Source organism: Aspergillus steynii (assembly GCF_002849105.1).
Source record: "Aspergillus steynii IBT 23096 chromosome Unknown P170scaffold_2, whole genome shotgun sequence".
Classification (NCBI taxonomy): domain Eukaryota; kingdom Fungi; phylum Ascomycota; class Eurotiomycetes; order Eurotiales; family Aspergillaceae; genus Aspergillus; species Aspergillus steynii.
The window spans coordinates 803,682-827,489 of record NW_020194399.1 but is presented as its reverse complement, the minus strand read 5'-3'; the positions used below and the strand labels follow the sequence as shown (position 1 = coordinate 827,489).

Sequence of the window (23,808 nt, the reverse complement as noted above, 5' to 3'; positions counted from 1 at the left end):
ACAAAGGCTTTTCTACTGCGTCTTCGGCATCTTCGATGCGGTCTCTGAGCATCTCCAGCAGGTGGCTGGTGCCTCGCAGCTCATCTCGAAGTTTGACTCGATCCGCGGCGCCGGACTTCACGCCTCTCAGATAGTCAGTTGCCTTAGCTGCCAGCTGCAGTACAGCGATAATGCTGGCGGTGATACTCAGAGGGTCGCTCATTGTGCGTGGGAAATACGAGGCTTAGAGGAGCTGAGATGGGCTGAAAAATGAACGAGGGGTTCAGAAAGATACCTAATTTCGTACAGACAGTGTAATCTTACATCATGCATTAAGAAACTTAGGGCACGTAGATACATGAGCTGTAGTACCATGCGTTCAACCAGGCTTTCCCATCTCGCATTTAGTATCCGGGATTGTGGCCACAACCGAAACGTGAAAGGTACCCCTAAAAGATCAGCGATAGAAATTACAGGTATCCTCTCAATCACAGTGCGCTTCTCAGGAAGACACTCCTCTTTTGAGGCCCATGACTCAATCCTTAGCGTGGCGCTAATGCTTTCATATAGCACTGGCGTTATCATTATGCCGCAAGGCTGGACAGTATCGGTCCAACTGCGAGTTTGTTGGCACCCTAGTAAACAGCATTGAAAAAATATCAAAAATTTGCTGCTCCAAAACAAGTTTATTTCTATTTAGCACTGTATGAGTCAAATGAATGGGCAGGATATCGACAAGGCTGAGCCGCGGGCCAGAAAGAAGATCCACCGGACGCCGATCCATCGTTAGTCACGGGGCAGTGCAACCGTCTTTTAAGCCTAAACAACCCCGACTCCATCGCTTCGCTTGCAACTTCCTTGAAAACACGTCAAATGAGCATGGATCAATCCCTCCATCCCAATGTTATTCTTCGATTGAGCTATCCTTCGCTCTCGGAGCACTTCATCGATTTGATCGGCATCCAACCGTCTATCGAACATGTAAATACAACCAACGCCCGCTTGCTGGACCTGATCCACGCCGAAGCTCTGCCACCGACTGTCTATAAGATATGGCTGCCTATTGCACTGAAGCACTGTCCGCACATTCTATCTACGACCTTACGCGATCCAGTCTCGCACTACATCCGCGCGATCGGCATCCAGCAGCTAGCTCGCATTTCGCGGAGCGCTAGCTGGAAAACGCGGGGATGGAACGTCCTGGGCAATGTGGAAGGAATTAGAGATATTGTGCAAGACCTTTCTATCATAGAGATAAGGAGCTTATTAGATGCTATCGCGCAAAGCATACGTCGCCCAGACGAAGATTTGCCAGCCCACATTGAGCAGCTCGTCCATCTTCTTCATGATGACAAGTCGTCCCGATCCATAGGGCACTACCTGGACACTCTCTTGCCGTTGTGCACGTCGCCCTTCGTGGAGAATGCTTTGTCATCTCTTCCAGAAGGGCGGCTAAACCATCGTCTATTTGACAGAATTTCTCTGCGCCATCCTGCGTTGTTGCGACGAATAGCTACGGGTCAAGTCACCGTGTCTCATTCTGCACAGAAGGATGCAACCAAGTACTGTATGCGGGCAATGATCTGGTCTTTGACACCATACACGCCTGTCTATTATAAACCTGACTCTGCGCCCTCACTGCCGGGTATTCGTTTTATTCTGGACTTGCTCCACACGATGGCTGAGAAGGACCCGAAGAAGCTGGAATTATCGTCGATAAAGCCATATATTCACGACGCACTCCGTCATATTTGCCGACAAAAAGCTTACTTTCAAGAAATATATATATTGTTTGAAAAAACGCTTCCACTCGTCGCGATCCACAGCGACGAAGAACTTACCGAGCTACTTGTCACCGAGTTGATCCGTTGCTGGTCGATTGCCGGTTTTGGTACCGCGACTGAGACAAATTCGCCTTTGGAGACTCTACCTCACCCGAAGCATCCATCTCGGCCCTCGACGGACGATAAAGACCGTCTGGAAGGTTTGTTGATAGACGTTTTACAACGGTGCTCAATAGAGATATCGCAAAGCGACGGCGAATCATCGTTTGAGACAATACAAGACATACTGGAAGACATCGCAGCGGAAGCTCGATTCCCGTTCCTCAAGCTAGTCTGCCGCCATTCAAAAGATATTGAGATCGACTTGGACCTCCCTCCAACAGGAAAGGAAAAGAAACTTCTTGCGATTTGGCCCTACAGCATAATGGAGCTCCTGCCTGCCGCCGACATCAGACGGCTTTTCGACAGGATGTTCCTGATTCACGGCTGTACTGAGTATGTACCTGTACTTGATGGGCCGGATAGCATCTTGTCATGGCCTGCTCAATGCCAGCTGAAGGCTCGATGTGAGGCCGACGTGGCGACAACGGACCACCATTTCCCAACGACCAAAGCCGGTATGTCAATCTCAAAATTCGATATCAACTGCGTCTAACAAAAATAGGGATTTCCGAGATGAGAAAGAGAGCAGAAAAAGAGAAAGATCCTAAAAACCGACTATACTGGGGGAAGCAAGCCTTAGAAACCGCGCTAGTGAGCAGATCATTGGAGCTGATAAGTGAGGTTATACAATGGTCAGCACGATTTGTGCGGGATAGCGTAAGTCTTCATATACTTACTTTTATCAACAATTTGGACCACTAAACCTTTTAGGCTGTGTTCCCCGGATTAGTGGAGACCTACGTATCCAGCGATGAGTTGCCTTTGCTCCTAGGATGTGATGAATCCCGGTTTTTAGGTAGACCGAGGACATTGCATGCGTTACAAGAGCAAAGAGAACACGCAGACAGCATCTTAATGAATGTACTTAGAGTACTAACGAAAGCATCGAAAGAGCCATCGTACAGAGCAGGCACTTCCCGAGATTTAATGCCCTTCATTGGCAAAATTGTGGAAAGCCGAATGAGAGCATTGCGCCAGTCTCAAAGCAAAGGGATTGCAAGCCAAGCTGACCTCGTCGCACTGTTATTAAACCCACTGATAGATGTTATCCTGCGCTACGACCATATCGGAATCGAATTGAGCTGGTGGAAAGAACATGGTGTTGTGATGTCGGCGTTGGGAGTTGACCAATTCAATTCGCAGGTCTTTTTATCCTTTATGGACCACCTAACCCGGCGCCATGACGAGTATTGGAAGGCTAAGCGCACGCAAGAGAGAGATAATCACAATAAACATGTCGGATTTCCAGAGGGACTGACTGTACGGCATCTTATACCTTCATATCTGATACCGCTTGTCCTTGAGAAACCAGATGCGACACCATATACTGCAACCAGAGTTCATGCTGTCCTCTTTGGTTCAGTTGATGTCTTGATGACTCCTGTGTCGAAATCCCAACTCGAAGATGATACGGCAGTGGATGAACTGGGCAAAGTCATATTCTCGTATATCTCCCGTTGCAGTCGCAAGCTCCAGGCTGAGCGAGTGTTACGTGTTTGGAAGTACTATGCCACAATTCTGGAGCCGTACCCAGATCACTTGAGCATGTTTCGACAATGGCTTGCCAGGAAGGCTAAAGAATGGAACTTGCGGAAGGTCGCCTGGATCATCAACCCCACTTCAATCCCAGATTGGCACTACCCAGATTCTACCTCGGGAGCTGACGCGGTGAAATGGGATCCCTGCGGTCATGCTGGAAAGGATGAGATAGCCACTCCCCTTACGGTTCTTCACTGCCGCATGAAAGGTGAAGTTCCATTAACCGATGTGGTAACAGAGCAAATGAAGCGAATTCGTGGCCCTGCACAAATTTGGATGTCTGATGAACAGTTGCTTCAGAATATGTCATTGAAAGAGTGCGATACGCTTGTCCTTTCGGCCTTGCTTTTCCTCGGAACCCTGACTAATAAACCACTCCTATCTGAGGCCTTTCCAACCTCAGAAGCTGCACGATGGCCGCCTATTGTTCTAGACAGTCGTTTTGTCTCCTTGACAAAGAAAGGAACGCATAACTCGATTATTCAGGCAACCCAGGCCATCAAAAAAGGGATCAAGTTTGTGCCTGCACAGGCACTACGCCATCTGATAACTTCGTTGCTTGATAGCCTACCACAGGCCCCTGCTTCCAAATATTCAATGCTCTTCCAATGCATTGTGAAGTTGATCAAGTTGTTCCCCTCGATGGACCAGCCGCAGTTGGGCATGGACTTTGTCTTGCATATCATCAAAGATTTCCCTGACGATTCGGCATATCATCGACATCTGAGAGTGTCCGACTTGGGTAAAGCTCTTGATCCCCAGCATGCAGTGTTACTCATGCAGTCGCTGGCAGACTTTGTATGTGAACGACTGCGTAGTCCATCTGAATTCGTCAAAGTCACAACGGTCAAGATGGTGGTTCAACTGGTCGCAGCGGCCGAGTTCATCCCCACTAGAAACAGCCTGTCCATCTTGCAATCCATCTACGAAGCCTCCTCACATACTGACGTCCGGGCCGAGGTGGTCTCAGCAATACTGTTTCTTCTTGAACGTGATTCAGTCCAGGCCGACAATCTATATTCGTTTCTCCGCGAGCTAACGCTTTCGGCTGTTGGACCCAATAGAACGGACCAGATATCTAAGTGGACAATTGCTGAGCAGGAAGGCAGGCTTCCCGATGTCTCCGATTTCTGTTCGCAGCATACCATCGAGCTTTTCACGCTCGCTGCTTTCCACAAAATCCATGAAAGCGATCGCGGGCGGTACGCCCAAGACATCCTGCTACCGATGGTTGACGAATCCATCAAGCACCACAACCGCTGGATGAAGAGTTTCCTGCGCCACTTTGACCTGGCCCCTGAAGACTTCGATATTGACTTTGGCCCTTTTGTCCCTGACACTGTTAATTTTGTGCTCAATATTTGGCACGACTATTTACCCGCGTCCTTCCTTGTCCACGACTGTTTCTTCGCCGTAACATACACTGCCAACGCTTCATTTGAAATAATCAACTCCCATCTCACCACCTCCCCCAAAGCCAGTTCCCTAGAAAGCACGGCAGCCCTTCAGCACTGGAATGAAGTGTTGGATTCTCACCGCAGAGTCAACCCGTTCCATTCTCTGCAGGTCCTTCTCTCGCGAGACTTGCAGTCCACCCTACCACAAAACACAGGAATCACCGACGAAATCATATGCCCGGAATATCGACATCGCGCCGGAATCGTGGCACGCAGTCCAATGAAGCATTATAATCTTTCCCACGAACGCATTGCGGCCCATTCCGTGCTTGTGAACGGCTTGACAGCGCTGCGCGGACCTCGCGACGCCCCGGGGAACTCAGTGGATCGACACAACCTCTTCAAGACTCTGATGCAGGATATAGTGGATGATATTGAGACATTGAGGCGCGAGAACAAAGGCAACGCTATTAGCGCAAAACTTCCATCTCCTATACAACTGCAGGCAAAGCTCCTCCCGGCCCCAGACTTCAACCCCCTCGTTGAGGACCCATTGAGCTCGTTTGCGGATGCACTGGTCGAATTAATTGGGAAATGCACTGATCCAATGACAGTATTGGATTCTCATCACATCGAAGTCATGATGGGCACAGTTGATACCGATCTGACCATCCCTCTGGTGTTGAAGCTGGGAAGTGGGTTGGATATAAACACCACGGATACGGCAACTTGTTTGACGGTGAAGATTGCGGCGAAGTTGCTGTCGAAGGTAAAGAGGGCTGACATTCTGGCGAACGAGGATCTGGTGATCCTGTTGACGACGTGGAAGGAGAGTTCGAATGAATATATCAGTCGAATGGCATGGGTTGTTACGGGATGAAGACACAGCCTTGGACAAGTGGATCTAGTATATTAAGCATTACTTATCATCCTCAGATACTATACTATACTATACACGTCTCCATATATACTCTAACCCACCTATAATACAGTCCAACAACCCCATAAACCACCCAGATAACACTCTCCCTAGCGAACAATAAAAAACCCACTCGCTCCAACCTGCCGATCCCTAATCTCCGCCGCCGTCGACCTCACCCCAATCCAATGCAAAGGCACATTCTCGACCATGCGCTGCCCCCTCGACAACGCACTCTGATACCCCTCTCTCGTCTTCTCCATCCACGTCCCATTCGCCCCTTCCCCGGCGCCCTTCGCACCAACCTGCTCCGCTCCCCACGCCGGATGGTCCAGCGCGCTCTGCGCATACGTCGCGTCGCAGGCGTCTGCTAGCAGCGCCGTCTCGGCTGCTTGTTCTCGCGCGACGAGGAGGTCTCGTTCTGTGCTGGCTGTTGGAGGGGGGAGGGTGGGGCGAAGGAAGCCCATGATGCGGATTTGGAGTTTGCATTGGGTTGGGACTGGTGCTGGTGATGCGGTTGGTTTGGGCTGTTGAGGTGATGGGGGCGGGAGAGGTTGTTTCTCATCCCAGATCGGTGGTTGTGGTGATGATTGTGGGTGAGGGTATGTTTGAGGAAGAGGAGACGGGGGAAGGGAGGCGTCATCGGCGTCTAATAGACGCAGGGATACAGTCCTGCGCATGGTCTGGGACATATTGACGCGGGTTTGTAGTGACGGGTCCATGGACGCCACGGAGATGATAGCTTGTATCCAATATTGAGGTCGTTGGCTCTGCGGATTCGCATCAAGGAAGCGAGCCCAGCCGAAGAAAACACCATGTAACTGATCCGTGATGGAATCAGGGACTTTCGCCAGGGTGAAGCGCAGATCGTCTGACTCCGCTACTGCCTGCGACGGAGTCCCGCGCGCCTTAAAGTCCATCGGGAAAGGCGGCTGCGGGCCTAGATCAAGGGACTCTGTAGTTTGGAACTGCCCCTGGCCCTGGCCCTGGCCGTAGGCTGTTGTTTCCGGTGCGGCCTTGATCATGCCCGCGACGTGATTGCCGACACCGCTGACGGTGATGGCCTTCTCGGCGGCGAATTTCTTTACCGTGCTGGGCGAGTAGCGGTCGACTTTTGATTGCACCACCGCCGCAGCAGGCCCGATGACTCTGTTCGCCGTGGCCTGGGCATACAAGCCGAGGACCATGGCGCCCATTTCGAGCGGCAAGGTGCTGAGACTCGCGCCGCGGACGGAGCTCGGGCTGAGCGAGGTCGAAAGGACACGGAAGACCGGACTCCCGCATAGGACCTTCTTCTTGGGCCCGCAGAGCACAAGCTGGAAGTACCCGTCGCCTGCGTCGGCGGGGATACGCGCGACGACGGTTTCGCGAAGGACATGCGCACGGGTCTTATTGCTGGTGTTCTTGCGCCGGAACTTCTCGATGTCGCGCTGCCAGGCGCGTTCGTCGGCAGGTGGGACCTGGTCTGCGTGCAGGGCTAGGGACGGCGTCACGTTGATCCAGTCGTCGTTGAGACGGAGGAGGGCCTTCGTGCGCATGCCGGTCTTGCCGGACCAGCCTTTGCTTTGGAGCCAGAGGGTTCGGTCGGCGGGGAGGGGGGCGTCGGAGAAGATGGAGAGGGTGACGGAGGTGGTGCTGCCGCGGTAGAAGACGACGCCGTGGGAGTGGCGCAGGATGGTATAGTGTTTTGTGGATTCGGTGGGGTGGGCGATGAGGCCGCCGAGGAAGTGGCGCGCTTCGCCGTAGGCTTTTTGCACGGCGGAAGGCTCGGAAGACGCGGATGGGGCCGGGGGAGGGGGGGTAGTTGTTGGGAGGACATCTGTAGCAGCGCGAGGGGGTGGGTTTGAGGGATTGGGTGTGAGAAGGTCGGGATTGCTGGGATATCGGGGGAGGGTTTGGGCGGAGACGGTGGAGGTTAATGGTGGTCGGAGGTTGTTGGAGGACTTGGACGAGCGGAGGACCGGTTCGGTTGGGTATTGGGGAGGTGGTTGAGACGGACCGCTTGATGTCGATGGCCGATATGAAGTATAGGAAGGGCTTGGAGAGCGAAGGTCGGGACTAGGATATCTCGGCAGCGTTTGCGAGCTATCGCTAGGCGTCAACGGTGGCCGTAGGTTTCGTTCATTCGGCGCATAAATGTCGGAATTGCTAGGGTATCTCGGTGGGGCCTGATTCGGCCGGGCAGGCATCAAAGAAGGGGGAAGGTTTCTCGCAGGAGAGGGCGCACGGAAGTCAGGCTGGCTGGGGTATCGATGGAGAGTTCGTGCAGACGGGGCTGGTGACGCGTGGAGGTGATAATTAGGGGGTGGAGTGGGGACGGACGTCACCCCACGCGTAACGCCCAAGTCATCGTAAGGGACTGCAGCCGGAATAGGTTTCCGGCGGATGTCGGATGGCATGACGAAGCCTAAACCGCAGGAATCATGATAGAAAAGTATAGAGAGTGGAGGATGAAGTGGTTGACAGGAGAGAATTGGCCAATGGGCTGCAAAGGCAGCCGGAACTCTGTCGATCCTCCGCAGTCACCTGACCGATAAGATAAGATAAGATACCATTGAAGCCTGAGGCATCAGTATGGATACATTCTATTCCCACTACTATGGTGTTTTTTGGTAAACAGTTCGTCCAGAGCATCGGTTTAAGAGAGTCATTATACTCTGTGGAGTTCTGAGATTTTAATGCTAAGCATCATCAATACTATTCATGCACAAAGCATTGCCTTTGAATTTCAAACCAAACGTGAAGCAGTTCTTCCTCAAAGATATTGATTTCAAGCTGCTCTATCTCACATGAAATAGCCCAAAGATTCAATCAAGGCACAAGAGTCAGTTTTTTTTTACCAACATCTGGACAAACAACATTTTTCAGGGTGGAAGCGTGACATAGCAGCAAAATCTGACGACTAATCAACCAAAGAATTTGGTCTGTTGACAAGAGGTTCCGCGGTTGCTGAGTGAATGAGAAAAGTACCAATTCCACCCTGTGGCCTTGTTTCTCTCTCCTCTCTCTCTCTCCCCTCTCTCATTACCCATACCTATGAGCATCAGTCTCTCCTCTTCCATGCACATTGCATCCAGCTGACTGCTCTGTGCTTCACATCAGCTATTTCTACCAGTATCATCCACTTCCCTTACTCCCAGGCCAAACGAAAAGCTCACCAGTCGACATTCTGGGTTCTTGGAAAAGATGAAGTGGACTCAGGAAAATGAGCACCTTGTATACCGCCCTACCCCACCATTACGAAGCACACAGTTCTAACCTAATAAACCAGCTCTTGAAAGTCATGTTCGAAACCCAGAACATGCACATCGACTTCGACAAGATCTCCAGCGCCTGGCGTAAGTCCCAACATCTATCCTGCTCTCTGCAACTTTCCTGATCAACCAAATCTACAGCTGGAGACGTCAAGCCCACCCCCAAAGCCCTCAAGGAGCACCTCTCTAAGTACCGCGGCAAGGGACAGGGAAGCGTGACCTTCGGAATGTCTTCGAGGTCTGCTCCTTCGACCCCTCGCAGAAAGTCCAGCGCCAATAAGTCTGCTGGTGGTGATGAGGCCGGTGACAACGATGTTTGCGATGACGGTGCCATGACTCCTGTCACTCCCACCAAGCGTGGCGCTTCTGGCGAGGCTGCGACCCCTCGGAAGAGACGGGCTACTAAAAAGACTGCCAAGGAGACTGAGATTGCAGGTGATAGGGATCAGGCTTAAGTTTGGGTTGATCTGGGGGTTACGAACTCATTTTGGATGTTACTTCTTCTTGGAGAGAAGACAGTTGGAGACATTTGGAGATTTTGAGAAGACCTTGAGAGAAGGCTCGTGTTCTATTGTTCCTATCAAAATGGAGGTACATGTCCATCCTGGTAGCTAGTAAGGCGGAGATTGAATACGATGGACTTTTTACCTGAACTGTTGAACAAGATATAGTATCCGTAACATAGTCTTTTGAGGATTTCCTTCCCTTGAATGACAATCTCTGCTCCAGTAATCTCTAAGTAGAGGGAATCAAATGGATTGGGAAGAATTTTGTAAGCCATTAAATAAAGGCTGTTCTGCACTTTCCTGCGGCGACTGAAAACAAAAGGCTCTTGCACAGTATACCTTGTGCATCAGAAACATCTGTTGAAAAGAATACCGTCTACAAAATGGAGCATCAAAGCCTGCCTGAAAAGCCGAAAAGCCCATAAATTCGATACGCAGTGCTCTTCCCGAAGAACGGCTAACTACAACGAAGCAAACTTCATTCCCCTGCAGGATATCAACTGCCCACCATAAAAGCTCCTCCCCCTGTCAATCCCCAGGTACCAAACCCAACCGCATTCTCAAATCATCCTGAGAGAAACATCCCCAGATCCAAGCGACATCTAAGCAAATTGCTCCTTGCTCTCCTCCTTGACAGCCTCTTCCTTAACAGAAGTATCCTCATCCTGGACAGGCTCAGCTTGCTTGTCCTTCTTCTTGGGAGTAGCCTTCTTGGGGGTGGCCCTCTTGCGGGGGGTGGTGGTATTAGAGTCGGCGGCCTTGCGCTTAGCGCCACCCATGCTCAACTTGACGGTGTTGGTTCCATTGGAAGCTTTGCGATATTTAGACAGCTGCTCGCAGAGGGCCTTGACGGATGGTTTGTCCTTTTCATCACCGGCTAGAAAAGGAGGGTCTGTTAGCATTGCGCTGCGGATGATAGGGCAGTGAGTAGACTTACGCCAAGCGTTTGCCACTTTTTCCAGATCAATGAAAAGATCCTGGGTTTCGAAGATGGTTCTCCACAGCTGTTGGTGAGGTTAGTATAGGTTCGTTTGTTTCTGGGGAGGGAAGTTGTACGATCTGTTCGTTCTCTTGGGACCATCTCATCTTGGCGGTGGGTTCAGGAAAACTTTTGAGTTCTTAGGGAGTCTGTGACTGATGAAATATTGTAGGAAGAGAAGGATGATACTTGGTAAGGAAGTAGAAGATTAGAAAGTTTATGAGCAAGTGTAAGAAGAGGATTGAGTGGTAGAGGGTACAGTGAGTGGACAGGAGAGGGTAAAGAGAGAGGTGAAAGAAGATGTAGAAGGTAGTGAAGAAAAGAGAGGGTGGTGAGCTGTTACTGGCCCAAACTATCTGGCACCAGATGGCTTCGTAGCCTTAGACCGCTGTGAATGCTATGACTCCATCTTGGAGTCCACCTTTCCTTGTTGTAGTCTAATATTTCACGATGTTGTTGTCGAGCTTTTGGGCCACTCTTCCTCGAGAGGAAGCTCTTTGCTCATTTCTGGAAAGCATCTCTGCTGTTCAACCCGTTGAGGTCCTGCCTCTTGGATAACCCTTTGTTATAACAAGAAGACAAAGTCTCGCAAGATTCTACATGCTATTTATGGTTTATACTGTATGCACGTTAGTCGTCTATCTTACATTGTCGTGCTAACCGGTAAGACCTCTACCCGTTCTAAATAGTTAGGGAAAACTGGCAAAAAAGCGGAATCGGAGACTTGCTTTTTAATTGCGAGGACAGTTCAAACTCATTCCCAAAAGTTGTTCGGGTTTCGAAGAACTTCTCCAGGAAATTTCACCACCTCATCAAGCCGTAGGTAAGGACCAGCCTCAAGTAACTCCTCTGGAACATCAGAAAGCAAGCGTTCCCAGTTCAAAACAAAGCCCGGGTTATCTTCCGCTTGCTCGGCTTCATGACTGTATCCCAGGGTAGCGATTTGCGCACAAAAGGCCTACCCAGACTCCTACAGTGAGATAGAATGATTGCACTGCCCACAACGCTGTCATGCCTCATAGACAACCACCTCATTTGATTTATCCAGCATGACCAGGACCGCCAACGCAGTGTGTCTCTCCGAAAAGCCCAGCCATAGCCGAGCATCCATGCGCAGCCGCTCTCGCGAGTTGATATTCCCCGTCTCAACAGCCCACAGCGGACGAACCATCTCTACCCCTTCGTCTGGGCCCAGAACGTAGGACTCGTCGGCTGCCATTTGAATTCCGCCAGTTAGAGGCCAGATTCTCGCCATATTGAAAGGAAATATTCGATAGTCGAGTCCCTCGGAACTGTGTGTGTCATCCAGCATTTTATCCACCGCGCGGGCGAACGCAGTCAGAGTTTCTGTCTGGAGCTTGAGGATGAGGACTTCTTGCTCGCCGAAGTAGCGCACCCGATAGAAGCCGTCACAAAATCTTTCTGCTTCGAATGCTGCAGGAGATATGTCTGTGAAGGCGATGTATTGCGAGGCGGCATTTCGTGTTCGGAAGGTGCGTCTCTTTTTCTTGATGAATTCTTCGGCGTCCTTGACGTTTGTGTAGGTGGCTGTGTCGAAAGTTTGGACGTTGTAAAGCCTAAGGGGATCCATTCTGCTTGTGGTGAGCGTGGTTGTAATTTGAGGATTGTGGTAGGAAGATGGCTAAGGAGTAAGAAAGTCCTTACGATGTTGTTCTTAAAAGGCCTGGGATTGCTGATGCGTTTGATAGCCGTTTGGTGCCATCATGCAACCGTTCCTGTTTGCATCAATGAAGGGCTAGACCTTTCTACAGCATCCACTTCTTTGACCTCATCACTAGACAAAGCACGCGAATGATGCAGCGTTTTGGTATGGGACCTGATCTGCCGAAGGGTGGAGACAAGAAAAGTCGGCGATGCAGAATTTGACGATGACACGAATGCAATCTCGGGATCAAGCTCCACGTCGCGGTTTATCTCCTGGTGGGTCGTCTCCTGGGTGATTAGTCGCTGGCGATAGAAGGTCCAGCTGGACCAAGACACAAAAATAATGATAGTCAATGGGACAGTGACGATCTAGTAGACCCACAACGGTGTCCTGGTGAAATGCGGGAGAGTGAAAAGAGTCTGTTCCAACTTAGACTTGTCCTGGTTTCCAAATCTCAGGGGAAAATGCGTGAATACTCACTGCGATAGAGGTGTCCGGGAAGAACAGCGTGGCAAGAACAGTGAGTGATTTCAAGGCAGAGCCATCGCGCTTCGACGCCTCTAAAATCTTCTTAGATTCGACGGCAACGGAGACCCCGAGCATGTTATCGCGTTGCGATAGCAGTCCGTATATCTGGTCGAAGTTAGCAAGTCTTTTACTTTCTGTGGATCCGATGTCGGCGTACAGCAGTGATTTGATTATCGACTCGCCGCTGATAGTAGGTAAAATCAGCCTGTCGCAATTTAAACTGCACCGCGATATTTTGAAGCCACTGGTCATGCTCATTCTTCAGACCGACAGCCAAGCTGGAAGACCGTGAGATTGGTTCTTCTAGATCCTTAAGCGTCTTCTGAATTGACTCGAGATAGCATTCTAAGAAGTCCAAACGACGACGAAAAATCGAGACATGAATCTCTGCTGCGTGTCCCAGTCGAGACAGCTCGCTGTCATGAGCCAGTGCTTCGACCGCTGGAATCTCAAGCCACCCGTGCTGCCCTGTTGCCTTCTCAATAGCACTCAGCTCACGACGGATCTTTTGCACGTACGGAAAGTTCTCATTCAGACTGATTTCGAAGAGAAGGGTGAGTACAAAGAGTGGGTGACCGACTAAGCGCGAGTGGCGTTCCTGAAATTGTTGAAAGAGGTCCTGATCGTGCGGACTGACTCTCAGAGCTAGGACTAGAGTGCTCCTACTGGCAAAATCGTGATGCACGGCGATAAGCGAGGCGAAGCTGCTGTAAAGTCGAATGGAAATGATGAAGCCTCAGACTGTTAGGATAACGTGGAAACGCCTGGGAAGATATTGCCTGTATGTTCATCATAGTCAATATCTCGAATCACACAACCCGCCGAAGATCGATACTTCCATGCGTCAAACAAGCCATCAAACAATGGAAAGTGTTGAGGGAGTATCGAGAATGTGTCTCTACTGATGGAAAGCTCTAGTGTCTCTGATGCCGACAGGAAATCCCCGTGTGCTTCGAGGTTCGTTGGAATTGTGCAAGGAAAGCTTTGCAATCTCCATGAGCAGAAGTCGGGTGGTCATTTGGTCAGATAAAGTACCTACATCCATCTAGCTCGACCTGCAAATCCTGGAGAAGAGGCTGGATTGGCCTTTGTTGTTAGTGTTAATCTGTGTTCGCAGCCACCAGATACAATCGGACGTACTGATTCTTTAATCCAATCACTGATTTGATGTTCGTTGAGCTGCTCGTCATGATACTCAATTTTTCCAGACTGCCAAAAATTCCTCGGTAAATCATAGATGCCTTATGATTTCATGTCAGGTATAGACTTACGCGATGACGCTGAAAATCCGCAATCTTACATTCCCCAAGATTGAAACGGATATTGTGTATGTCGTGAATTTTGAGTGACAGGACTAAGATAAGAACAAGGAGACCACTACCATTCTCTTACATCCCCAATACTGCTTATATATTGTTTGTATCTCTACAATCAAAATACCGTCACACGACATTTGATGGTCTTCAGCTGCCCTGACCGTGTCACGGCAATACGTGTCGTCGCTAATTGATTGGCAGCCGTGGAATGTGGCGGCTGATACGGCGCCTTGCCTCGGGGTGTGTGATATAGGCAAGTATTTCCGACGGATGATTTGGTATTATTCTCCTGGCATATTCAGTGTACTCCAGAAGCCTTTAAGTGGAAGTGTTGGTGTGCTCAGATGATAAAGTCTGATTGTTATGCCAGCCTGCAACTTAGGGTTAAAGCGATCTCGTGCTGCCAAGGATGTAGAGTTTGAGACCAGCTTTAGTTCTAGCGACATCTGGAATTTCCATTTTAATGAATGGTTACTGTCCTTCAACGTCTATATACGATTAAGCTAATTAATAATGCTATATTGATTACTGCTACAAATGTGGAGATTGATTATGGTTCAGAATTGAGTGCATTTTTTCATGCCTCTGGTTTCATTTGGATTGTTTTCTTTGGTTTTGTCTTTTTCTCCTTTTTTCCTATTTTATGATGTTATGGAAAAAGAGAAAAGAATATCAAACTCCAAAACACCGGGCCGATGAAAGATCGTGAAAAGGAAAGTGGCAACATTCTGAAAGACGAATAGACCGAAGGAAATGGTACTACTTTCGAAATTGTGGCCACCACCTAATCAGTGAGCCAGGATTCAAAATATGACTGGGAGAGTAATTTACCTTCTCGAATGCGAGGTGACGAAGGAACGATCATCCCGAGTGTGGCGAGAGGAGGTAGCACTGGGGGCATACTTATCGCAGGAAGTACGGTGAGAGGAAGCCGTGCTACCAGCGTAGTATTCTTCGCGAGAGCCCCGGCGAGAGCATTTGCTGGGAGCATAGTTGTCCTGAGACCCGCGGCGAGAAGTGACGTCAGAAACATAATCATTGCTACATCCGCGGCGACTGGGAGTCATGCTGGGAGCACGGTGAGACACCACACTGTCGTCGACCTCTTGAATGCGAGAAGAGAGCATAGTGCATGCATCCTGGTCTCTGTGACGGGTGCTCGCCTTGCTACCAATTTCACTGATACCAGCGCGAGAGCCAACGCGGCTAGTGAGTTCGCTGGCCGCTCCGGTGCGGGAGTTAGCCACGCTAGAGGCCACGCGAGATCGATCGTCTCCGTGGCGAGAAGAGCTAACCCGGCTCGACGAGTCTTTGGGACGATGGCCGCGAATAGTGCTTTCATCGTCATCTCGGGTCCGGGTGCTAACTTTGGAGCTGCCATGATCACGTTCAGGGTGAGAGCTGCGGCGAGTTGCCTTGCTGACGCGGGTCCCGACGTTGCTGACGCTATCGGAGGGAGCGATAGTCTTTAAAGTAATGACAGTCCGCATATCATCGTCGTCGTTGGGATCGATATCCCGGCTAGAGCGACGCGAGCGGTTGGAGCGATGAGTAGAAGAAGAGATGGTGGAGCGACCATCGCGGGGGGCATCGGGAGCGGGAAGGAGGAGCTGGGTCGGCGACTCACACCTAACGACAGAGTCCTCGCCAATATCCTCAAGAACGCGGCTAGCACCAGTAGACCTGCGACGGGGCTTGATCTTGGAGGGGCTGTCCATGCTCATGTTGCTGATTCTGTCCTGCAGATCATCCATATCACCAGACCCATGAGAGCTGCGGCGCGTGGGCCCAATCTCGCTCGGGGAGCCACTGCTCACAAAGAAGGTCTCAGTTCGCGAGTAGTAGGTGTAGGAGCCTCTTCGGCCGCTGCTAGAAGGAGCCACGGAAAGGCAGTTGGAGCAGCCAGGGCAGTCCTGGTTGCACATGGGACGAGAGCTCATCGTAGACATTGTGTAAGTAGAGTTCGAAAGATTGGTGTTTCCGAAAGGAGTTTCTGCGGAATTCTAAGAATCAGGGGTTTGTGAAATCAATTGTACGTTGAAAAGAGTCAATTGTATGCACGATTGAAGCTTTTTCTTTCGAAGTCTGTTGAGAATGAGTATTCGAGGATGTGTTTGGTGTGAGTGATGTTGGTGAAGAAGAAACGGCAAAGGCGTACCTGGCGGCTCTATTTATAGTAAAATCTGGGGATTATAGGATTTGGTCTCTGTGTTATTTACTTGGAGAAGCTCAACCAACCATCACAAAGACTATCGCGTGAATAGTTGGATTAGTTCCGATATTGCGAACAGCGTCTCATCGAGTCAAAGAAGCTTCACCCGGATGGACCCAGGATAAACGTGAATAATCGGGGGGTTACACAGAGAAAAGGTATCTTCAAATCTGTTATAGGACCCTTCTTTGGGAGCCAAATACATAATACAACAAAGAAGACATAGGCATGTCAAACCCATTTCCGGGAGAGTGCCGTGCTGTCTTGGTAGAAACACCGGAAATCACAGATTTCGGAGTCCTGGCAGTGCTGCTCCCCAACTAATCAAATCTATGATGACAGCAATTAAATTTACTTGAATGAAATTAAGCCTAGCAATCAAATTGCTCAATAGTTTGATAGTCACCGTAAGTCATAACTTTGGAGTGGACGAGGACCGCATTGGAGAGCCCGAGCCAAGATGTAATAAGCACATATGCTCGAACGTCCATGCTCTTTTTCATTTTGAGTATCTAATCACCTGTAATGCTACGGTAGCGGAAAGATGCAGACTCGAGGCAACCGAGAAAAGTGGACGATTCATTAAGCATCGTGGCGGCGAAAGAGCATCTACAATTGATCCCACTGTGGGTCAATCGATGCGCCAAACTATAATGGGAAGGTAGAAACTAGTTCAGCGACGAAGGGTGCGACAGGATACCGAGGTGTAAAATGTGCTAGTTGGAACTTTTTGTATAGAAATTTGGAATCAATGGCATCCTGAGGGAACAAAACGTAGGGCATGGTTGGTCCTAATTAGGTTAGCGTATTACCGAAGATGGAATCGAGGGGAGTCCTATAGAAGCCTGGCACGTACTCCAGGAAATGAAGATTTACAATTGTGAGTAGAGTTCTAGATTATTGAGTTGACTGACAGTGAAGGAATGAGTTTTAGCCTCAAAAACTAGATATCTATTTTGATTGTTTTTCTCGCCTTAGAATCAGATAGCTGAAGCAAGACACAGAAACACGTAAAAAAGTAAGGAATACAAAATAATAACTGTGGCCAGAAAGTTTAAAGCTAGCCTAGTCTTTTGGTCCTTTATTTTGACCACAGTGCAAGATGGGCTGCCAGACCCTTGGCCTTATCACGACCGTCCTTTATGGGTAACATATCACTCGTGGAAACCCACTCAAAGGGCCTGTGGATCGTACAGAGCATCATACAAAGCGGTCAGATGAGTGAACACATGCTGGACAGTTGGAAAGGCATCTTCCGTAATTTCCTCTCCCTCAGAAAATCGGAGACCTTCCAGCAGTGCCAAAGATTGGGAAGAGCGATAAACACCCTGAAAGTTTTCATCGCCGACAGCTTCCTGATTGTCGTAAGCCGCCGCTATTTCTTGTTCCTCGGCAATTCGAATCTTTTCCAGAAATGCACGGACTTCAGCATGGTGTGCATTGTCCTGAACGTCGTCGTAGTTGATGCTTTCCACATCCTCGGATACCGACGACGCTAGGTCACGAAAAACGTCGATGACGGGGCTCACTGGGCCAGGGAAACTGTGAATATCGCCGCGGATTTCAATATTGGAGAAAGAGGCCGGGCGTGCATCCCATGGAATATCATCTTCTTGATCGCCAAGCCGTCCGTGTTCGAATGGCGGTTCGCACTCCTCGTCGACGTCAGACTCACCAGAGCCCGACCCATCAGTGATAGCCTGATATGCAGGTGCAACCTCCATCGCACGGTCCCTCTGCAGGTTAGCATAATACCGAGTCTCATATCTATCCATGGTTGTGATCTCTCGGCTCGCAGCGCGGAAATCGAAGAAACTGTCTTCGGTCTCATCGTCGTCAATCGAGGACCCAATATCGGCATAATAATCTTCATCATCAACGGATAGAAGGTGAAACCTCTCATTACACAACTGCTCAAGCATGGAGGGCTGATTGTCGTCGTCTTCATCATCAGTGGTCATCGAGTCGTCGTGGTCGAATTCGCCATGATGAGAATCGTAGGTGCGCAACAGATCTGATGGTCTCATACGCTCCAATTCGGGGAGCATGTCCAGATCCGTCACTTCCTCGGTGATATCTTCAATGCATGGACCAAGAAGCCCGTGGTCTGAGGTAACATCAGACCGACGAGAAGCCAAGGACTGTTCTTCGTCATAGTCTGTTACCACTACTTGTGGGATTGGAGACTGCCCGTTAGGCACCAACTGATCAGTACAGCTGTCGCTCTCGAGGTGTAGCAGATCACCTTCTCCGTTACCTTGATCAGTGTGATCAATATCACAGACTTCATGAGGCGTATTGGCGGAAACTAGCTCAAGAAGCAAATTGTCGATGTGATCACCCAGAGTGTTCTCGGTGGAACCATTGTTCTCGTGATGAGAGGGGGCATCACCATTGACATGAATGGGAGCGTCGAAAGAGGAAAAAAGACCAGAAATCAAGTCAGGGCTCATGATCAGAGCATCATTAGCAGACATCGCAGAAAGCGAATCAATTCCATACTCCGGCGGCTCGTCAGGAGGACTGTTGTTCTCGGGCCCGGGGATATTTTTACCATTGACACCCATCGGAGTATCAAACTGATGAAACAATTGAAAGAGCCAAGTGCCATCATCACTCGGAGCATTATCAGCAGTCTCGTCGTCAGCATGTGGGGAACTATCAATTCCATTGACATGAGCAGCAGAAGCCACAGAATCAGTATGATCACTCACGGCCGTAACGCGCGAGAGCGATTCGCGCTCGGGCTCCCCACTAGCGCTCGTATTCTCAGAGTGGGCTTCTGGCATTGTACGCCGGGGAGATTCAGCGCTGTATGGGGGTAGCTCTTCCAGCTCGCGCCATTCACCCGTGCCGTCGGGGTAATCAACAGGGGAAAGATTGACGAAACGGGGCTCTTCGAACTCAACGTACGCTGGAGGAGGGCTGATCTCCGAGGGATTTCGATTGTCGTTCATGTTATCATAAACGCCTTCTCGATGGGCTTCGAAAAGGGCTTCTGCGTGCTCCTCTAAAGCGGATATTAATGATTCCACCGCGCTTGTCCAGTAGTCGGACATCTCTTATAGGTTTGAGAGATTGGAGATTGGAGATTGGAGACCAGGATGCACAATCTGATACAATGAAATGAGGTGAAGCAACGAGTAGAACAGGCTGTTGCCAAAACAAAGAGAAGACTCAAACTGGAACCCTTGGGTTGTTATATAATGACGGAAGCAGGGGAAAGTCCGGGTCATTTCGGTTACACATGTAGCTTATCGATATGAAGCGTAATGTTCCTGTTAGCCTATGTCAAACTTCTCGATGGATATTAACTTGTCCATATCTTTTACGACCAGCGGCTTAGACGTTTCTAGGAACTTATCGTGAGCTGCAAGTTTATGACGGGTCACCCCATAGCGCTCATGATAGAACGTTACTGAGAAAGGGTAAATTGAATCAGAACATAGTCGGAATATTACGTAGACGAATGGTGCTGGATTTGATACTGTTGTCAACTACTTGGTGTTGACTATCTCTCAATTACGATTGGTTCAAGTACGAAGAAGGAGATTACGAGGAATCATAGATTTCAAAAGTATTGTATGCATATCAGAGAATACTGTTTATTTATTGCCCTCAGATCGAGGGGCTTTTGCTTTCAGTACAGAGTCAAATAATTCGACAGCAAAATAACAGGATAAGAATATCCAAAAGAAATCACATACGTCGAGTCAAAACAACCTTCCAAGAATAACAAACAACACGCAAGGCTTCGCGCTCTTTACCGAATCCAACTGCCCAAACGACAAGGAGAACATTGAAAAGTCCAATTAGGGCCAGAACAGCGATGGCAGCCTTTAGCAGATATCGATTCTCAGCCAGAGGAGCTTCACCCGGGGCTTTGATATCAGAACATGGGGTGTCGGAGTGGGATATGGTGAGCACGGTTGGCCCGGATTTACCTCTGGATCCACGAGGATATCGCCTGAGCGTAAGTAATTTCTCGGACTCAAGCGCACGAAACACAATTGTAAGCTCAGAATCGCTCATCTTTGAAAGCTGCTCGAGGCTCAATGTGATTGAGGGTACGAATGTGGAGGCCGGAGAGGTTCGAATAGAGGGCAACCAAGTCTTGACCAGCATTTGTTGAGAACGCGACTCGAAGTCATCGATAAGTGGGCGAGAAATAAGATCGCCGTCATCATTCTCAGGCTGGAGGGTGCTTTTCTCGTCGTCCTCGTCATTACCGCGCGGATCATTCTCGCCTTTGATAGTCTCGAATACTAGAGATCTCTCAGAGTAAGGTGTAGCCTGTCCATCTTCTTCCTCGTTGCCGCTGAAATCATTGCAGTCTTCAGTGGCCTCGGCGGCTTGGACAGTATCGGCGTGAGCCACGCTTTCCACTTCATCCTCAATATTTCTCGCAAGTTCAACCTCATCGCTTATCCCTTCTGGCTCATGTGCATGATACAGCCATTCCTCGGGGCTTCTCGGGCGGCGTATCAATAGGAGAGCTCTTGGGGGGTTGGTACCCACCTCTTCCACAAAGTCAGCCGAGTCACCTTCGAAAGCCTCCGAATTCTGGAATTCTGGGGCCTTGAAAAAGTGGGCGTCATCAGTGGGGGAATCTTCAAGCTCATCTAGTTCGTCCCTCAAACTAACCAGTTCATGCATCCCGATGGTCTGAACGATGCTGGGGACCTGGAGGGGCTCATCCAGAGCATCAATAATTTCCTGGCACTCCTCTTCTAACCGCAATAAGTCTAGATCCTGTGGTTCGAGGCTATCAGTCACTTCACCTGTGGTGACCGAGGAGGCGTCTCCCAGCTGCTCTTGGAGATTGTGCTCGGAGCTGATTGACGCGGTCTCTTCTGTCTCGTGTGCTTCAAATGACGCGATCAAGTTCTGCTCAATATCATCGATTCTGATCGACGCGCGGCTCCCGGACATTCCAGTCACTTGGGATTCTTGGAAGATGTGGGAGTTGTCCGGTGTATATTCCGTGTCATATTCGACTGGCCCTACATGCTCATAATTATCAAGGTCAGAATTTCTATTTGCGTAGACAGTATTGGCCAAAGGAGAAGGGATCGACGGGCTGGTAGAAGCCTGCAACTGTCGATAGAAGCCAGAAAGAAATTCAGAGGCATCTGACTTACAATTATTGGTCTTGAAGACATTACTTTCCACAAGAGAAGAGATTGACCGACTGTTAGTTGCCTCCGGCTGTTCAGAAATATACTTAGCGATATCGGCATTCTGGCTTTCGATCCCGTAGACAAGGTTAGTCACATGACGAGGAATCGATGGGCTGCTAGTAAGCTCGGGCTGGCGACGAAAGCTAGCCATGTACTCAGCGACATCGGCATCATATCTTTTGCTGTTGTGTATAGGGTTGGCCGCAGGAGGGGTCAATGTCCTGTCATGAGCCCCTGCTTGTCCATCAGTCGAACTGTTGTCAGAGCTATCAGTGTCATGAGCTCCATTCTTGTCGACGAGACTCATATCACTGGACTGGCTGGCAGTAGCATCTGGCGATTGGTGGAACTTGGGAATGGCCTCATCATCACTATCGAGACAGGTTAAAGTATGGTTCGAGATGGTCTGAGCCATATTTAATTGACCAGATGTAAACGAGAACTTTTGGTTGAAGTCAAGGCCGGCCATATGATGGCGAGGTAAGGATTGAATAAACCCGATGCCTTGGCTCTCGTTATCAAACTGCATCAACTTCATTTTGGCTTGTAGAGACTCACAGCTAATGTTCAACACTTGGTCTTTGCAATTGGAGTTTTCGACAACATGAGCTGGGTGGGGTGGTGAGTATGAACGAGAAGGTAGAAGGGGCAGCGATCAAAGCAGATGGTTTCCATTCTTTATTTATACAATAGATGCCTTGCACGTATGTGGGGAATTTCCATATGTCGAGGCGAGAAGAATACATTGTATGATGTCAGGGTTGCTGGAAGTTTCCAGTACTGCGTATCAAGCATTCAATCAACCTACGGAGACTTCCAGGATTTCTAAGATTGAACGGAACTGAGTGATCTGACGACAAAGTTACAAACTTAAGAATATTAGAGTCTTCAGATAGAAGATCTTGTTATTCATACGGGCAGAGTGAATCCAGACGTGGTGCGGCCTTTGGGTCTATACAAACAGAGATTGTTCCAGTTGAATTGATTCCACAAGCATGGCATTTGAAGTTGGTCTTGCTCAGCAAGAGGTATCATGCATAGCTCGAACATTTGGTTTCGCTTGATGAAGTGAGCCAGGTTAGTTGCTCATAGGTATCTTCATGGACCCTGAATCCCCAGCATTCACTCCAAATAAAAGCAAGCGGTACCTTCTAGTATCCTCATTGATCTGCGGGTTAAACCAGGAATTGAAGATAAATGATTACTGTTTTGATAACGATGTTTCACTACGAACACGGCTGACTAATCATGAATGGCTAACTATTCATTACTTTATGCACTTGGCTGGCTTTTGCTTTTTTCCCTGACATTGAATCTATGCAAATCGTAACCTCGGATCTCGATGCCTCAAGGTAACTATTGGTAATATTTCCCTTGTTTCAGTCACTCCAATCAAAGAAAAGAGACAATATCCAAACGAAGAAAGGGTAACACGGCAGCCCAACGACCATACAATCAAGGCAAAGGAAATGCTCAGATTCCCAAGGTCCAGATCAAACTGAACATGGAAAATCCCAGAATCTAACCTAGCCCGTGCCGCCGATCCTGACTGGGGAAAGACTCTCAGCGGTCGAATCTCCATGACCAACCAGGCAGGAAGAGGCCCGATCAAGAACGGTCGTCGAAGTGCTACGATCGGCTCCAAATTGCTGACTAGACTGTACCAGGTAGCTATCCTCCGACAGGCCTCTCTAAAAGCCGCTGATCTGATTACACTTCTCACAGAACTCCTCAGGTGTCGTTGGACGGTAATCAATGCACCACCAAGGGATCGACCAACCCGGCACACGACGGTATGGAAGCTCGTTGACATAGTCCTGTCTCACTATATAGAAACCTGACACGCGGCGCTCGGTGATATGGGGAATCGTGTTTGTCAGTCGGCGGATGGAGACGAGTGAGTGGTAGAAGGGAGGCTCGTCGATAATCGGCACGGCGATTTTGCGCTTCTTCATTTCAATGAACTTTTCCTCGGGCATGGGCTCCTTGGAGTCCCATACAGCCCGAGCCTTCTCCTCCGCAAGCCGCTCTTGCTCCGCGCCTCGCCGTTCGTCCGCTCGCTTCTTTTTAACGAACTCCTTCACTTTACTCGACACAGGGTAAAGTGCTGATCTGATCGGTGTATCACTAGGAAAGGCACCGGGCAACGCGTAAGGGTATTTCGAAGGGTAAGCATGGCAGTCGCAGGCACACGCCTGCTCGAACATCAGCCAGCTTGTGTGGGGCTTTTCGTTGTAACTATGATTGCATCTTGGGCAATGCATGATTTCAATCTGTTCGAATGTGCTCCGAACCTTGGACACGCTGGATAAGTTGAGGAAAATAAGATCCTAGAAATGCAGCAAATGCAGGCGCTGAACACGACGGTACTTTTTATAGTCAGCTGA

General features: G+C 49.4%; 9 protein-coding genes across 9 annotated transcripts; 2 read left to right on the top strand and 7 right to left on the bottom strand.

The window, feature by feature from the left end:
* Nucleotides 1-841: 841 nt before the first annotated feature.
* Nucleotides 842-5,790, top strand: P170DRAFT_433537 (uncharacterized protein). The gene is made up of 3 exons (XM_024848517.1): nucleotides 842-2,380; nucleotides 2,428-2,582; nucleotides 2,637-5,790. Exons 1-3 carry the CDS (start codon nucleotides 859-861, stop codon nucleotides 5,739-5,741), a joined length of 4,782 nt encoding a protein of 1,593 aa, XP_024706962.1. The 5' UTR covers nucleotides 842-858; the 3' UTR covers nucleotides 5,742-5,790.
* A 5-nt stretch (nucleotides 5,791-5,795) lies between these two features.
* Nucleotides 5,796-8,236, bottom strand: P170DRAFT_433536 (uncharacterized protein). Its single transcript, XM_024848516.1, has one exon. It carries the CDS (start codon nucleotides 8,177-8,179, stop codon nucleotides 5,891-5,893), a length of 2,289 nt encoding a protein of 762 aa, XP_024706961.1. The 5' UTR covers nucleotides 8,180-8,236; the 3' UTR covers nucleotides 5,796-5,890.
* Nucleotides 8,237-8,966: 730 nt separating this feature from the next.
* P170DRAFT_471587 (uncharacterized protein) lies at nucleotides 8,967-9,489 on the top strand (the record flags this gene model as incomplete). The annotated part of the gene is made up of 3 exons (XM_024852857.1): nucleotides 8,967-8,996; nucleotides 9,052-9,118; nucleotides 9,176-9,489. The coding sequence occupies 3 exons, from the start codon at nucleotides 8,967-8,969 to the stop codon at nucleotides 9,487-9,489; spliced, it is 411 nt and encodes a 136-aa protein (XP_024706960.1).
* Nucleotides 9,490-10,142: 653 nt separating this feature from the next.
* On the bottom strand, nucleotides 10,143-10,626 carry P170DRAFT_422647 (uncharacterized protein; the record flags this gene model as incomplete). The annotated part of the gene is made up of 3 exons (XM_024847456.1): nucleotides 10,143-10,417; nucleotides 10,478-10,544; nucleotides 10,597-10,626. The coding sequence occupies 3 exons, from the start codon at nucleotides 10,624-10,626 to the stop codon at nucleotides 10,143-10,145; spliced, it is 372 nt and encodes a 123-aa protein (XP_024706959.1).
* Nucleotides 10,627-11,422: 796 nt separating this feature from the next.
* Nucleotides 11,423-11,743, bottom strand: P170DRAFT_433535 (uncharacterized protein). Its single transcript, XM_024848515.1, has one exon. It carries the CDS (start codon nucleotides 11,736-11,738, stop codon nucleotides 11,529-11,531), a length of 210 nt encoding a protein of 69 aa, XP_024706958.1. The 5' UTR covers nucleotides 11,739-11,743; the 3' UTR covers nucleotides 11,423-11,528.
* An 810-nt stretch (nucleotides 11,744-12,553) lies between these two features.
* On the bottom strand, nucleotides 12,554-15,978 carry P170DRAFT_471584 (uncharacterized protein; the record flags this gene model as incomplete). The annotated part of the gene is made up of 4 exons (XM_024852856.1): nucleotides 12,554-12,604; nucleotides 12,666-12,818; nucleotides 12,871-13,420; nucleotides 14,861-15,978. The coding sequence occupies 4 exons, from the start codon at nucleotides 15,976-15,978 to the stop codon at nucleotides 12,554-12,556; spliced, it is 1,872 nt and encodes a 623-aa protein (XP_024706957.1).
* Nucleotides 15,979-17,413: 1,435 nt separating this feature from the next.
* P170DRAFT_471583 (uncharacterized protein) lies at nucleotides 17,414-19,300 on the bottom strand (the record flags this gene model as incomplete). Its single annotated transcript, XM_024852855.1, has 1 exon — nucleotides 17,414-19,300. One exon carries the CDS (start codon nucleotides 19,298-19,300, stop codon nucleotides 17,414-17,416), a length of 1,887 nt encoding a protein of 628 aa, XP_024706956.1.
* A 640-nt stretch (nucleotides 19,301-19,940) lies between these two features.
* Nucleotides 19,941-21,959, bottom strand: P170DRAFT_461825 (uncharacterized protein; the record flags this gene model as incomplete). Its single annotated transcript, XM_024852064.1, has 2 exons — nucleotides 19,941-21,244; nucleotides 21,383-21,959. The coding sequence occupies 2 exons, from the start codon at nucleotides 21,957-21,959 to the stop codon at nucleotides 19,941-19,943; spliced, it is 1,881 nt and encodes a 626-aa protein (XP_024706955.1).
* Nucleotides 21,960-23,112: 1,153 nt separating this feature from the next.
* P170DRAFT_471581 (uncharacterized protein) lies at nucleotides 23,113-23,685 on the bottom strand (the record flags this gene model as incomplete). Its single annotated transcript, XM_024852854.1, has 1 exon — nucleotides 23,113-23,685. The coding sequence occupies one exon, from the start codon at nucleotides 23,683-23,685 to the stop codon at nucleotides 23,113-23,115; it is 573 nt and encodes a 190-aa protein (XP_024706954.1).
* Nucleotides 23,686-23,808: the final 123 nt, after the last annotated feature.

What these genes read in the sequence shown, in the direction of transcription:
- P170DRAFT_433537 (XM_024848517.1), top strand. Translation starts at nt 859, where the DNA reads ATGGATCAATCCCTCCATCCCAATGTTATTCTTCGATTGAGCTATCCT. An exon ending in TTTCCCAACGACCAAAGCCG is followed by an intron (nt 2,381 to 2,427) that starts GTATGTCAATCT and finishes TAACAAAAATAG; the next exon opens with GGATTTCCGAGATGAGAAAG. An exon ending in CACGATTTGTGCGGGATAGC is followed by an intron (nt 2,583 to 2,636) that starts GTAAGTCTTCAT and finishes TAAACCTTTTAG; the next exon opens with GCTGTGTTCCCCGGATTAGT.
- P170DRAFT_433536 (XM_024848516.1), bottom strand. Translation starts at nt 8,179, where the DNA reads ATGCCATCCGACATCCGCCGGAAACCTATTCCGGCTGCAGTCCCTTAC.
- P170DRAFT_433535 (XM_024848515.1), bottom strand. Translation starts at nt 11,738, where the DNA reads ATGGCAGCCGACGAGTCCTACGTTCTGGGCCCAGACGAAGGGGTAGAG.